General features: G+C 37.9%; 1 protein-coding gene across 2 annotated transcripts in view; it reads left to right on the top strand.

Annotated features, from left to right (window-relative positions):
* SYNE1 (spectrin repeat containing nuclear envelope protein 1) overlaps positions 1-15,372 on the top strand; it is a 429,147-nt gene that overhangs the window by 254,428 nt on the left and 159,347 nt on the right. For both annotated transcript variants that reach the window (XM_081829165.1, XM_081829163.1), the window contains 10 exons: positions 1,011-1,270; positions 2,596-2,761; positions 3,111-3,266; positions 5,379-5,531; positions 6,120-6,302; positions 7,164-7,301; positions 11,461-11,646; positions 12,063-12,185; positions 12,445-12,627; positions 13,725-13,868. In XM_081829165.1, the coding sequence (XP_081685291.1) occupies positions 1,011-1,270; positions 2,596-2,761; positions 3,111-3,266; positions 5,379-5,531; positions 6,120-6,302; positions 7,164-7,301; positions 11,461-11,646; positions 12,063-12,185; positions 12,445-12,627; positions 13,725-13,868 (1,692 nt within the window). The remainder of the gene's footprint in view (positions 1-1,010; positions 1,271-2,595; positions 2,762-3,110; positions 3,267-5,378; positions 5,532-6,119; positions 6,303-7,163; positions 7,302-11,460; positions 11,647-12,062; positions 12,186-12,444; positions 12,628-13,724; positions 13,869-15,372) is intronic.

Raw genomic sequence — 15,372 nt, 5'->3', positions numbered from 1 at the left:
AGATTTATTTATTTACTTTTAGAGAAAGAGAGAGCAAGCAAGAACGGGGGGGTGGGGAGGGATAGAGGGAGAGGGAGAGAAAGAATCCCAAGCAGACTCCCCGCTGAGCATAGAGCCTGACTCAGGGCTTAATCCCACAACCCTGAGATCATGACCTGAGCCAAAATCAGGAAGCTCCCCAGGGTCTGATTATTTTAATGAGAAAACCAAGCAATTAAATTTTGAAAGGAATACAAGCCCACTTTGCCCCATTTGCTAGGCTCTTAATAAAATTTTCTTACCCCCCTCTCTCTCTCTCTCTCTCTCTAAAATAAATAAGTAAATCTTAAAAAAAATTGGGGCACCTGGGTAGCTCAGTCATTTAAGCACCTGACTCTTGGTTTCAGCTGAGGTCATGATCTCATGGGTCCTGAGACTGAGCCCCAAGTGTGGAGGGAAGGGGGGGGGGTCCCTGCTCAATGGGGAGTCTGCTTGAGATTCTCTTCTTCTGCTCCTCCCCCCACTCGCACACACACAAACACTTTCTGTCTCTCCAATAAAAAAATAAATCTTTAAAAAAAATTTCTTACCTGGCCCTGAAAAAGTATAAAATACTTTCTTTGTCATGAAAATGAATGGGAATTTCCAAAATCCTATGTTTAATTTCTTTTATCTTTTAAGTAGGCTTCAGTATTTTAAACCATATCTTCCTTAATGACTCAAAGGCACACATTCATGTTAACATAAATATTGGAAAGAGTTTTTCTTTTATCTGTTTATTTAAAAAAAAAACAACCTTTTCTATGTTATGCAGTCTCTGATGGCCCTATTATTTTGAGATTAAATCTTAAAACCCAGAAATCTTCCCTTTCATGTTAAGGAGATTGTTCATGTCTAGTCCCTGAAATTTAGAGTTTATGCCATCATCTTTAACGTGCCTCAGTGCCTTTGGGTCAAATGTGGCATTTATTGGAATTGCTCTGTCTTTTCAGTTTATGTTTGATCTTCACAGTATATACATTTGTCCTCAGGTTACAAAAGCCAGGGAAATGATTGATCAGCTGCAAGATAAATTACCGGACAGTTCTGCAGAGAAAGCCTCAAAAGCAGAACTCTTCACTCTTCTTGACCATCATGACACACTCGTTCTGGAGCTGGACCAGCAGCAGCTGGCCTTAGGTCTGCTGCAGCAGCAAGCACTGAGCATGCTCCAGGATGGAGCCACGCCGTCCCCTGGAGAAGAGCCATCTATTGTCCAGGAAATCATGGCAATGCAAGATAGGTGCCTGAAGTAAGCATACACTTGCTTTCATTCTCTGTTACTAAACTTGGCCATGACCCAGAGGGATAAGCGTAGTATTAGAGTCTGGGGATTCTCCCATCATACCGCCTTAAAAACGTGGGGAACTGTTCGCTTCATCCCTGCTTTTCATTTTTCTTAACTCTTCAAGTATTTATCTGAAAAATACATCCTAGTAGTATTTAGAAATACAATGATGAGCCATACAGAATTCAGTCTCTACCTTCATGAGGTTTACATGTTCCGACAACTACGGAAGCATTTCAGCAGAGCATGGAAAGAGTGGTAAGGGCATATGCAGCACCTCTAGGAGAGGAATCAAGGAAGGCTTCCCTTCAGGAGGGGTGCTTATGCTGAAGTCTGGGCAGGCTTGAGCTAGGCAGTGAAGTGGGAGGAGAACTAGCCAACAGGGGAATACAATGTAAGAAAGCTTGGATGTGAGCATGTCACTTTCAAGGAGCGGTTGGGCGACAGGGCAATTCCTGAGAAATGAAGCTTGAAAGGTGAACAGGTGAGAGCTATTGAAAACTTCATTTTGATAAAGCTTGATAATTCATTGGCTAAATTGGAAGACAGGGAGATCAGAACAAGGGTAATATCAAAGTCCAGATAAATGATAGCTATTTACTGATAGTGAACTTAGTGGAAAGAGAAAGTTAATCTTGATGTGTAACCAGCCTGAATCACTTATTGAGCCAGAGGAAAAAATGTCAATAGATGATTTTACCCTGTATTAACTAATATTACTCATCCATAGCCTATATTCCCCTCTTCTACTTATAGATGAATAAGGGATAATCTGACTTCACTTATTTAAACTTTTTTACCAAACTTTTGTCAATTCAAATAAAAACTTATATTTTGGATGTTGAACATTATTAACTGCCAAATTTCCAAAGCTTGATACTTTGTTTAGAGACAGGCTTCTAATAGCCACAAACATTCCAATTACACATTACTTTTAAGTGCTGATGATTCTGCACCATTTGAGTAGATTTCCAAAGAGGAAATAAATAAACAATCTCCAATTGTTTAAGATAGGAAAATTCATTGCAATTTAGTGGCTTGGGAGTGTGTCAGCTCTCAGTTTTCCAGGGATAAATCATTGACTTCATATGACATATATTCTTCTGTTGTACTTGGCTTAAGCGTTACTGAACATTATCTCAGAATTTGGGGAAGTGTCTTTATTTGCAAAAAAGGATATGAGGCTTTAGTTTTTTTTAATGTCTGTTTTTGATAATATTATATCATTCATTAGGGACTTCCTTTCATTTCAAATCCTCTTCTGGTTTCTCCCTTTAATGTTTCTGAAGCATGCAGGACAAAGTGAAGAGTAACGGAAAGGTGGTAAAGCAAGAGCTAAAGGAGCGAGAAGTTGTAGAGACTCAAATCAATTCGGTGAAATCTTGGGTTCAGGAAACAAAGGAATATTTGGGGAATCCAACAATAGAAATAGATGCTCAACTTGAAGAACTTCAGGTACCAAACTCTTCTTATTCCCTATACCCATCATTTTAAAATGTTGTCCTGATTTTAATGAGATATGTTTGTTTATATTTAGTGAGTATTGAATTAAAATTTTTCAGAAATGTAACATATAAAAGGCTTTGAGTATTATTTCGAGGGACTTCCTTTTGTTCTGTATAAAGGGGACACGCTTCTCCCCAGAGACTAAGGAAAGGCTTGAGGTTTTTTTTTTTTTTAAGATGTTTCTCTAAGTCCACACTTCATATATTGATAAACAATACATAGTCTTGTCTCTGTACCCATAAAAATGAATTTCCTTATCAGGCTCCCAGAAGCTTCTAATTTTGATCATTTTTTTCAGATTCTCCTAACAGAAGTCACAAATCACCGACAGAACATTGAGAAAATGACTGAAGAGCAGAAGAATAAGTACCTGGGTCTTTACTCCATCTTACCTTCTGAACTGTCCCTTCAGTTAGCTGAGGTGGCACTGGACCTGGGAACTATCCATGATCAGGTAAACCTAGGGGCACAAAGTATGCCTTTCCATTCTTTCAGAGGCTCAGTACTCTTGTTTGGCAGTTCTTGATTTTTACAATCCTGTCTTCATGGAAACAGTTAAAAACATATCAGTATAAAACAACAATACTAAATTAGAGGTCTTATTTGTAGGCAAGAAACATATCAGATGATCACAGATATGAACAATAATGTTATGCAATTAAAAATAACTTACCTACTTCACCTTTTTCTAAAATAGATGACTTAAAATTTTTTAAAAGCTATATTTCATGTATTCAACAAAAATTTTTTGAGTACTCAGGACCTGCCAGGTACTCTTCTAGCTGTTATTTCAGTTCAGCAAAATGTAAGTTCAGTAGGTGAAGATATTTGAAAAAAGGGAAAATCAAAGTAAAAAAATAAGGTAAAGCCAGGGAGGAAGTTATTACCCAAAATGCACGTTGGTGGGTCCTATAATGTTGCTAGAAGAAAGCCCTTCAAATAAACTCTAGCTTTCAAATGACCAAAGAAAGATGTGACATAATCCAATCCATGTCTATAAATTTTAAAATAAATCTTTTTTTTTTTAAACAAAGAGATACATAATCATTCATAGTACTGAGATCAGAGGGAGATTTCTATCTGAAGTCCCAAAAAGAGGACATGCTTTCATATAGTGTAAATAGCTTTGGTAGCATCTGTATGGAAACATAATAGTGTTTTAAGACCTCCTTGCTGACATAATGCTAAAGCACAGTTAAGTTGAAAGCAGTCTATGGGGGACAAAGAGAAGATGTACCACTAATTCTAAAGTGCTGCATGAAATGGAAAGTAGTGTCACATTGTAGCAATTATAAAATTCATACAAGTACACTGCATTTTTGGACCCTCCAATGAATAATACAAAGTGTTTTAAAAATTTCAACAAAATCCAATGCTACTACATCATGATATTAACCTAAACTAAAATGTTATTTTCTATTTTAAGTATTTAATTGGCCGATTTGGTTTTTCTTCTTAGACATTGGAAGGTCTACTGGGAAAAGTTGAGATCCTAAAAAAAGTTCAGATCTTAAAAAAAAAGTTCAAATTTAATTTTTCTTTTTCTCTGGATAAATTTCTCTATATTAGAGTTATTCTCATGCATCTCATTTACGTTGGCACTCAACTCAAAATAATGAAGGCCAAAGAAGTATTTTTTTTTTTTTAGATTTATTTATTTATGTGAGAGAGAGAGTGAGCAAGTGTGAGCGGTGGGGAGGAACACAGGGAGAGAGAGAGAATCTCAAACAGACTCCCCGCTGAGCGAGGAGTCCACACAGGGCTCCATCTCACAACTCTGAGATCATGACCTGAGCTGAAATGAAGAGTTGGACGCTCAACCAACTGAGCCACCCAGGCACCCCAAAAAAGTGTTCTTTTAATGGCATGTTTCCTCTAAAGTGCTTTTCACTTATATAAAGAAAATATTTCTTTATCGTTTTCTCTTAAGCATTTTATTATAAGCAATAATATCACTGTTTTCAAATCAACCCAAAGCCATTTGAAACTTATAAACATTAACTGTATTTTTTTTTTTACCTTTCTTTTTATTGGCTGTGCTTAACACTTTTTTGATATATTATAGGGATGTACTTGGGAAGTTGGAAGAGGAGTTAACAGATCACCAACAGCTAACTTATAAAAAGGTGCTTGGAAACAAATCCAGATGCTTCCAATGATCTGGAAGTGTTTTCCATTTTATGGAGAAAAAGGCTTAAAGGAATTTGTGTTCTGAATTTGGTAAATGGAGAACCTAGGATTCAAACTCAGCTATATACATACTATTATTTGTAATGAGTATTCTATAAACATTTGATGCATAGATCACTGTACATGCATTGCTTGTTTCTTTGCTGAAACAGCAGCAGAAAGGGACAGTGGAGGTATGAAGGTGGTGGGAAGCAAAGCTGCCTGGAAAGCCGTGAGAGCTAGTAACGGCACGTGGCTGGCCTGACAAAGTCCATCAACGCCAGAGTGGTGTTAACCACCTCAAGTGTCTCTTGTCAACATCTTAAGATGGAGGTTTTCATTAGCACTTATGTGGTTTTAATCATGGTTGGTTTTGCTGTTCTCATTGATTATTTAGATCCAGGACAAAGTAAGAGAAGTTGAACAGAGCAAGACCATGAGCCAGGAATTCAGCCGGCAAATTCAGAAGATAGCCAAAGATCTCACAACTATTCTGAGTAAGCTGAGAACAAAGACAGATAATTTAGCTCAAGCTAAAAATGACCAAAAGGTAAGGAAGGAGAAGTGGAAACATAAGAGGTGCTACTGAATGAATTAACTATTTTTTGGAGTTATTTTGGGGATATAGAGGGGGGGAAAAAAAGCTTTCTTGATTAGCAAAGGCAGGCAGTAAGACATTTTATAAACATAAGAGCATAGATCACTTACTTCATCATTACAATGGAGTGTATTAATAAATGTACCTACATATGTGTGTAAGAGGGAAGAGTGTCAAAGAACCAGATAATGATTTGGGAATATAAGTATAAAAATTCCAAAATGAAGGATGGTCTTGGTGGTTAAATCTGTGTTCTCGCTCTGCTGATGAGTTAAGTGATGAATCCTTTTTGGGTGGGTCAGAAGGATAACATTAACCTTCTCACTCAGCCTCACAGGAAATGAACACCACGGTTACAAAACATCCTGCCTGCTCTGCCTTTCTAACCAAAGAAACAGAAATGACCTGATCAGAGTAGAATTATTGTTTATAATATTTGGCATTTACAAAAGTCATTTAAAATATCACCCTTGATCTTGGAAAATCTGGAGAAATTTACTTTCTATAGTCTAATGCTCTTTTGTTTTGGCTTCCATTTAGGTGCTAGGAGAGGAATTAGATGGCTGTCATTTAAAATTAATAGAACTAGATGCAGCAGTACAGAAATTCGCAGAACAGAATGGCCAACTGGGTAAACCACTGGCCAAGAAGATAGGAAAACTGACTGAACTCCACCAGCAGACCATTAGGCAGGCTGAAAATCGGCTCTCCAAGCTCGGTCAGGTATGTCTTCCAGGCCAGGCATCAAAATCTTCTAAGGCAGAAATTCAGTGTTTGTTTTTCTTTTGGAAATAAATCAAAAGATAATATTGACAATGATGAGGGTAGTTTAAGGGTAGCTTATTTCATACCACACCTGTGTTCCTAAAATTTACATCTAAACTTGCCTTTATTTTATATCAAACCATATTATAAGTTCATTGACAAACATGGTCATATAAATGGACTTTTGGAATGAATATTTTGTCAATTGGAGAAGTATTTTGTGAAATGAATACTCATCCAATAACATGTTTTACAAAATCAGTATGGAGTGAATTCAAATATCTTAAAGTTATATATATATATATATAAAGTAAAAATATATATATATTTAAAGATGTAAGACATAAGATATATATATATACATTCTTACATTTACCCTTTACTTAATAGGTTCAGGTCACACATCCATCATAACTGTTGACTGTAGATTCACCTTTATAAATTGATGATGTGTTTTTTGTGTAATCAGGGACAAACTAAATCATGATTTGGCAACTAATGAATTATAGTACCAAAACCTCCTATTCAGTGAGGGTGGAGTATGGGAGGAGGGGTAGAGAGGTACTAGACAGATGACTAAGAAATGAGAATAGAGAATATTTTTAAAAGACAGTTATTCAAGCATATTAAGGACTTGGACTTTATCCTAAAGTCACTCGGACGTCCTTGACAGGTTTTCAACAAGGAAATGATTGTTTATGATACCTTTAGATATCACAGATCCCCTAGGATTATTGTATCTGAAGAGAAATAGAAGACTGATTTCTAGCTCATGAAGCAGAGTTTACAATTGCTATCTGAATGGTAATGATTTTTCAGGCAGCATCACATTTAGAAGAATACAATGAAATGCTTGAATTCATTTTGAAGTGGATTGAGAAAGCTAAAGTGTTGGTACATGGAAAGATTACATGGAATTCGGCACACCAACTTCGAGAACAATACATTTTACATCAGGTAACTTTGGGAAAAAACGTTTTCAAAGAGTAACTTAGAGAGCAATTTGATTTAACTGGCTAGACTGACAGAAAATTTAAAGGACCATGATGTAGAATTATTGTAGGTGCCAGATAAAAAGAAAGCTAAGGTAGCCCTAATGACTTGTCCAAAAGTTTGTAAGAAAGTGGCTACCCATAAGATTTCATTAGACTGTATAAATAAATAAATATCCTCTATCTTCCCTAGACTTTTCTTTCTCCAAGACCCCAAATAATCAGCCAGATACAGGTCTCTCTTTTTTTGTGGCTTCTTTGAAACAATCACATGCGGGGATATGGTGGGAAATTCTTCCCCAGGAAGAGATGTGACATGTGGAAAGATTATAGGCTCCAGACTCAGACTGATGGGAAAACCAAGCTCTGTTATTTAGGGCTGTGTGATTTGGAGCAAACTATTTTGCCTCTCTGAATTCTGTTTTCTCATCAATAAGATGGAGATGTAAATGATATTTATATTGCAGAATTATTAGGAGGATCAAATGGTTTAACATATGTGCAAATATCAAGCACACCACGTGCCACGTGGGTGCCTCCCGAGCATTCAGCCTAGTCTTGGTTGTCTGGCTTTCCAGAGGAAGTAGGGGTCAGCTGGAAAGGAGCAAAGAGTCCATATCACATGGTGGCTGCATTACTTCATTTCCGGAAGTTTTCTTCTGGTTATATCATCCAGGAAATTATTTCATCCTTTTATTATCTTTAGCTTGAATTAGTACAAATATCTAGTAGCCCAGTTAGCTTACAGTACAATACAGAATGATTTTTACTTAGTTTCATGGATATCCTGAAGTATTTTAGATTCTCTCTCTTTTATTCTGATTTATGTATACTCATATCTTTTAAATCATTTGCTTTTCCATTCCTATGGACAGGGTTCTAGGTCAAAGCCCCATTTTCTCCTTCTTGGAATGCTTTAACAAATGCTAATTAATAATCGTTCTTTTCTAATCAATCTTGCATACCCTTCTGGAATCATTCTTATACCACTCAAGACAAGACTTAAGTTACAATTGGTTGTAAACAGTGAAAAAATATTCAACCTCATTAGAAATCTAGAAATGAAAATTTAAAGAGAGAGAACACTCTATCAAATTAACACCATTTAGAAGGTATTTGGTGGGGCGCCTGGGTGGCTCAGTTGTTAAGCACCTGCCTTTGGCTCAGGTCATGATCCCAGGGTCCTGGGATTGAGCCCCGCATGGGGCTCCCTACTCCGTGGGAAGTCTGCTTCTCCCTTTCCCACTCCCCCTGCTTGTGTTCCCTCTCTCGCCGTGTCTTTCTCTGTCAAATAAAATCTTTAAAAAAAAAAAGTTATTTGAGGTTCATATTTAAAGAAGTGAGAACTCTCAACTCTGAAGGTTACTTGTTAAAAACTTTTTGAAAAACAATTGGCAAAATGTATCATGATCATCAAAATGTTACTCCATAATCCAAAATGTAGAAAATATGTGGTATTAATAACTATACTGGAATTTTGTTTTTTAAAGATTTTATTTATTTGAGAGAGAGAAAGAGAGTATGAGCCAGGGTGGGGGGCTTGGGGGGGTGAGTAGAGGCGGAGGGAGAAAGGGGGAAAAGTATCTCAAGGGGACTCCATGCTGAGCATGGAGCCTGACACAGGGCTTGATCTCATGACCTTGAGATTATGAATTGAGCTGAAACCCAGGGTCAGATGCTTAACCGACTGAGCCACCCAGGTGCCCCACTATAGTGGAATTTCTTTTTTAAGATTTTATTTATTTATTTGAGAGAGAGAGTGAGCAGGAGCAGAGGGGAGGGGCAGAGGGAGAGGGAGAAGCAGTCTCCCCGCTGAGCAGGGAGTCCAACATGGGGCTCGTTCGTAGGACCCTGAGATCATGACCTAAGCCAAAGGCAGAGGTGACTGAAGACCTAGGACTCTGAGATCATGACTGAGGCACCTAGATACCCCTATAGTGGAATTTTAAAGAAAATGTCAAGTCACTTTTCTCAATGACATTTTGGATATAATAGAGTATAAATGTAGTCTTTAAAATGACCATCAAGGCTTTTTTTTTTTTTTAAGTAGGTCCTGCACTCATTTATTTATTCAACAAACATTTATAGAATGCTTTCTTTCCAAAGCTAGCAATTTAAAATACAAAGAATATTCCCTGTTCTTGCCCCAGGGAGTTGATAAAAGAGGCACAAGACAGATCTAGACAGTTACAAACAGTGTGATAAGTGCTGGAAATGAGGGCTCCAAGTGCTGAGGGAGCCCATAGGAGCATGCTCCACCCACATTGCCTGGGGTCTAGGGGAAGTTAAAAGAGGCCTTCTTAGGAAAAAGTAAGTCCCGCCTGAGTCCTGAATGACAGGCTGCCTACTTGTGTGAAATGCATTTTAGACAAAAATGCATGTCGAAATCCCAGTAGTAAGAGTGAGGGGTGCTCTGGTGCAGTGGAGGGGGCACTATGGGGAGGAGGTGTGGAGGAGAGCTGGAAAGAAGCTTAAGAGGTAAGAATAGAGGGAGAAGAGAAAAGATCAAAAGCCCTGTTAAGAACTTGGGCTTTACCCTACAGTCCCTCCGAAGCCTTTGACAGATATTCTTCAGGCAAGCGACAAATTCAGGCTTGTATTTTAAGAAAGACGATTTAGCAGCCTGTGGAAAATAGACTGATGAAGGTAAGACAGCATGGAAGTTGGCTTCAGTGTTATGACAGAGAGTGACAGGGTCCCTCTTTGGAGGTTGAGAGAAGACAGAATCAAGGGCTATCACTGAGCTAGAATTCTGGACTCTGGAGACTCTTAGATATGGGTGAAAGAGAGGGAGGAGCCATGGACAACTCCCAGGTGTTTTGACTTGGGCAGTGGGTGAGTTGAGTGCCTCACAGACACGGGATACCGCCTGTCTGTGGGTCTCTCGGAAGCTCAGGAGAGAACTCAGCCTGTAGACACTCTTTTGAGGAGTTCTTCCTTACCTGCCTTAGTTCAGGCTGCCCATGTTTAGCCAAAAACAGTACACAGAGAGAATGCATGTGTTCTAAAGTCAGGTGGAAAAGAAAGATGGAATATTGTACATATATTATGGTCTCAATTCCCTTAAAATATACCCAAATGTAACAGTAGTTATCTCCTATTTAAAGTTATCTCTGACGTATTGTGGAGTATTTTATTTCTTCTTTATATTTTCAATATTTTCTAAGCTTTAATATATATATGTATATATATATATATATATACATATATATATATATAGCATTCCTCATGAGGAAAAAAAAAACTGTACTTATTTTAAAAAAAATAAAGATCTATTGCCTAAGAATAATGTCCCAGCTCCCATTTCTCCTCTTTGTACATCACATATCCCAGTAACTGCACATTTTGTGCTCACTCACCTCTGTTCCTTTACTTATGCTCTTCCTTCTCCCAATCTTCCTGCAAGTAGGAGCACATCTCATTTCTGTCATCTTTAACCTTTCTACTCTTTAACTCTACTCATATAATGTGTATTATGTGGTTAGCAATCCATTTGTATTATTAGTCCCACTAGATGATACTACCCTGAATGACGAGGGCTGTGTTTTATTCTTCTTGGTATCTCAAGTTGCTGCTACCTTCTTTGTCTCACCAAAACCAAGTGTTCAAAGGTTTTTGTTTGTAATGCTCTTGTGTTATTTTCATTTCTTAGATCAATAAGCATCTCAGATCTTAGAAAATTAGAGCTGAAAGTCATCTCTTGAGTTTAAATATGAGAAAAAAGTAGGCTCAGCAACCTGACAAAGATGCCCAACTTGTCAGAGCATCGACGCTCCTGGGATACTCATGTCCTGACCCTCACCAGGGAGCAGTTTGGGGCAGTAGATAGAGCATGAGCCTTAAGATCCAACACTTAATAACACGTGGCCTCGGCAAACCGTTGACAGTTCCTAAACTTTGATTTCTTTTTCTGTGAAATGGGGATAAGAGTGGGTGGGGAGTAGGCACAGGGGTGTGAAGGTTAAACACAATAAGACACACAGAACCTCTACAGTGCGCATGAGAACTGTGGATAACATCTCCCTCTCTTCTAGTCTGATGGTCTTATACCACAGCAGATTGAGTACCTATACGTCTATCTCTGCCTACCTGTCAATGTCATGAATATTGATAATTCTCTCTAGACCATGCTAGAAGAATCTGAAGAAATTCACAGCAATCTGGAAGCAATGATTGAGAAATTACAGTACCTCGCTAGCGTGTACTCCACAGAAAAAATGTCTCAGCAAGTGGCAGAACTGGGACGGGAGTCTGAGGAGCTGCGACAGATGATCAAAATTCGTTTGCAGAATCTCCAAGATGCTGCCAAGGTAAAATATAACAATAATAATAATAATAATAATAGTAATTCAAATTGGAAAGTCTATCATTTTAAAAAAATGGTGGTTTTGGGTGCCTGGGTGGCTCAGTTGGTTAAGCGACTGCCTTCGGCTCAGGTCATGATCCTGGAGTCCCGGGATCGAGTCCTGCATCGGGCTCCCTGTTTGGCGGGGAGTCTGCTTCTCCCTCTGACCCTCCTCCCTCTCATGCTCTCTGTTTCTCATTCTCTCTCTCTCAAATAAATAAATAAAATCTTTAAAAAATAAATAAATAAATAAATGGTGGTTTTGTAGTGGAGATGTAGTACTCACCTCTGATAATGCCTTCTTGACTGCGATGTTACTCTTCTATGACTTTGAACTTCAAGTGCTTATATACTGACATTCATATTGCTTTTACTCTGTAGGATATGAAAAAATTTGAAACCGAGCTAAAAAACTTACAAGTTGCTTTGGAGCAAGCCCAGACAACCTTGACTTCTCCAGAAGTCGGACATCTTAGTCTCAAGGAGCAACTTTCTCATCGACTGGTAAGCAAAAATAATTCAGAGGAAATGAGTCAGGGAGCTATATTTAAAAAAAAAAAAAGGAAGATAGTGAGGAAAAATGATTTTTAAACTCAGTTACAGTCTTAGTACTCTATACATTAAAGAAAAATTCCTTGGAAAATGTTTATGACACGTGACAGAGCTGTAATTTAGTAAATGTCTCTGGCTTATGAAATAAGCTATTAAAATATACGATTTTCCCATGCTTTACAAAATGTAAAATGTGAACTTGCACTTTCAGCACTTGTTGTCTGAGATGGAGTCACTCAAGCCAAAGGTCCACGCTGTGCAGATCTGCCAGACCACACTCCGGATCCCCGAGGAGGTGGTCACCAGCTTGCCGCTCTGCCACGCTGCTCTGCACCTGCAGGAGGAGGCGAGCCGATTACAGCACATGGCCATCCAGCAGTGCAACCTCATGCAGGCATGTGCTCCTGTACCTGCCGCAGGAGCCTCCCGTCCCCGCGCCGGCGAGCAACAGCTAATGAGTCATGGGCTTCTTTTCTTAGCCTTGTGTGGGCTCAGCCATCAAAACACATCCAGAGTGTTAAATTTGACAGATTGTTGTGCTTATATAAAATAAGGAGATGAAATGCTATCATTTGGATCACCCACAAAAGCCTGGGGAAAGCTCTATAAAAAATATCCTTTGGTGAACACTATCTTTGAGCAATATATTTTAGTAAAGAACAACTTATAAAGGTTAATTTTGTCTTCAGTCATATATTTTTATCTCTTTTTATCCATCTGAGAATCCTCTAAAGCCTTGTAAAATGCCTTTACTGCTAGTATATGTTACAGAATTTTTTTTTCATATTTCAGCTTATTGATGCACCAAATGCATTTCCTTGCCTGAAAAGTACATCCACGTGTAACTCTTAATCTCTTTAGCTAATAAGAGAAAAATCATTTACTAGGAAGGAATGATACTCTCCACCTCATATCTCCTTTCCACTAATACTTTACCTGCTTTATCCAAAAATTTCATACATATCTGCTCATTAAATAGCTAATGGTCAACTTGGTCAACTATTTTTGCTCCTTGAATTATCTTGTAATTTGTTACATAGTAAGTTCCTGAGGATAGAAGTCATACTTACTTCATTTTTTTTTGTCTTCCACCCCAGCATTTAGACAAGTGCCTTACATATATATATTTAGTATTTCTTAGATGGAGAAATGAAGCAATCATGTTTTTCGTACTGCTTCCCACCACAACGTTGTTCTGGCCATAACATTGCCATTTTCAGGACAACATGAATAGGGAGAAGAGAGAGGATCTAGCCACTTAGCTATTTTGAGTCAGTTGATAATCTTAGCAAACTATTTTAGAGAGAAGTCTTTGAAATATCTGCATAAACTTGAGGACTTGAATCATCCAGGGATTTTGCCCATCATTTCTTTATTCCCTAGACACACAGGTAAATACCAGTTAACGCTACAGACAGCAGCACAGAATGATTCCCATAGTTATTGATATAGAAAGATAATTGTGTGTTGTTTTTTTTTCCCCTTTCAAAGGAGGCTGTGGTGCAGTATGAACAGTATGAGCAAGAAATGCAACACCTCCAGGAGCTGATAGAAGGAGCTCACAGAGAAATTGAGGACAAACCTGTGGCCACCAGTAACATCCAGGAGCTGCAGGCCCAGATTTCTCGGCATGAGGTGAGACAGGAACACAGGCACTTGCTGAGAACATGTCATTGGTTTCTAGTGAATCACAGAGAAAAGTTTTCCCTGTCCCGTACACAGTGTGCTCAGTTCTTGGGGATCCTCTCTGACTGTCTTTGCATTTTGAGCACTGTATTTGCTGATCCTTTCCAAGACCCAGGAGCCTGAGTCTTCCCCTTGAGGCCAAAACCTCTTTACATGTTGCTGATGACATATCTCACCTGAGATCCACCAATTGTCTCCTGCACCCAAAATTCTCACAGTTAATTACACCAAAACATAGTCCACTGGGTATTCAAAGTCTGCTAGAAACAGCAATGCTCAAAGCCTTGCTGCTTTGATCACTCTCTTCAAAAAGAAGAAACATTTCATATTAAAAACAAAATCATTTGCTCTTTCAAATATAGGTTATTTCAGTTGCTTCCACCAAAATCAGAGTATGGTCCATGTTGTTTTGCTGATTTCCAGATTGTGTCTGTTAGCATCTTCCCCATTTTCAAATATGCCTTCTTTCTTGAATTTATAACTTCATTATAAACTCAGGACTTGAACACTCCTTGTGCAGACTTCGTCTCAGAGATCATAGACCTTAAGTGTCTTGGCCCATTGATATCTACCAGTGAATTTCTTCTGACCTGTCAATTCCTATATGGCTCACATTTACTTTTTCCCTTGGGGACTGGCTCAAAGCATCATGAATTGGGGTAAGCAACAGGGCAGGGAAGGGTGTCTTATTTCTCTGTGCCAAGGGTGGATATTTAGTTTATTCTTCATCTGCTCTGTTTTAACTATGCTGTCATAAGAGCAACAAACCATTTCTCCTAAGCCAAGTATCATAGTGAGTTTCTCAGAAGATTCAATTGTTGCCTTTGAAGGATGAAATATCTCACTATGAAATATCTCTCCAAATGCAATTCTTTAATTTATTGACATGTCCAGTGCATCAGTACTTACATTTATATACGATTTACAAAATGATGTAAACAAACATCCCACCTACATTTACTTCTACACTGTACATATCATCTATGTTAACTATTGATTTTCTGATGCCATTGGTTAAGTGAAAATATGTTATGCAAATATTTGAAACCACTGTTTATACAATTCATACATTAGGCTATATATTACAAATTAATTTTGAAACTATTTTTAATGTCATTTTATAAGATCCAGAATTTTGTTGTAACAACTTTTCTCTCATAGTACAGAAAGTGTTTATTTTTAAAATCTTGTCTAAAATAACAATAATTATAATTACTACAGTTTTTTTAGTTTTTTTAAGAGTTTACAAAGTTCTTATCTTTTATAACACCACTGTGAGGTAAGGAATTTTTTTTATAATCATCTCCATTATACTGATAAGAAAACAGAAACTGATTTTTGTGACTTCCCAAGCTCCCAAATCTAGTAACTGATAGAAACCAGATTCTAAGCCAGTATATCTGTGGCTTCAAATTCCATGATTTTTTCCCCTGCAGCAGAAACTCTTTGGGCT

The sequence above is a fragment of the Leptonychotes weddellii genome, chromosome 8, assembly GCF_054177405.1.
Source record: "Leptonychotes weddellii isolate Sample4059 chromosome 8, ASM5417740v2, whole genome shotgun sequence".
NCBI classification, from domain to species: Eukaryota; Metazoa; Chordata; class Mammalia; order Carnivora; family Phocidae; genus Leptonychotes; species Leptonychotes weddellii.
This window is presented reverse-complemented; position numbering and strand designations above follow the sequence as displayed.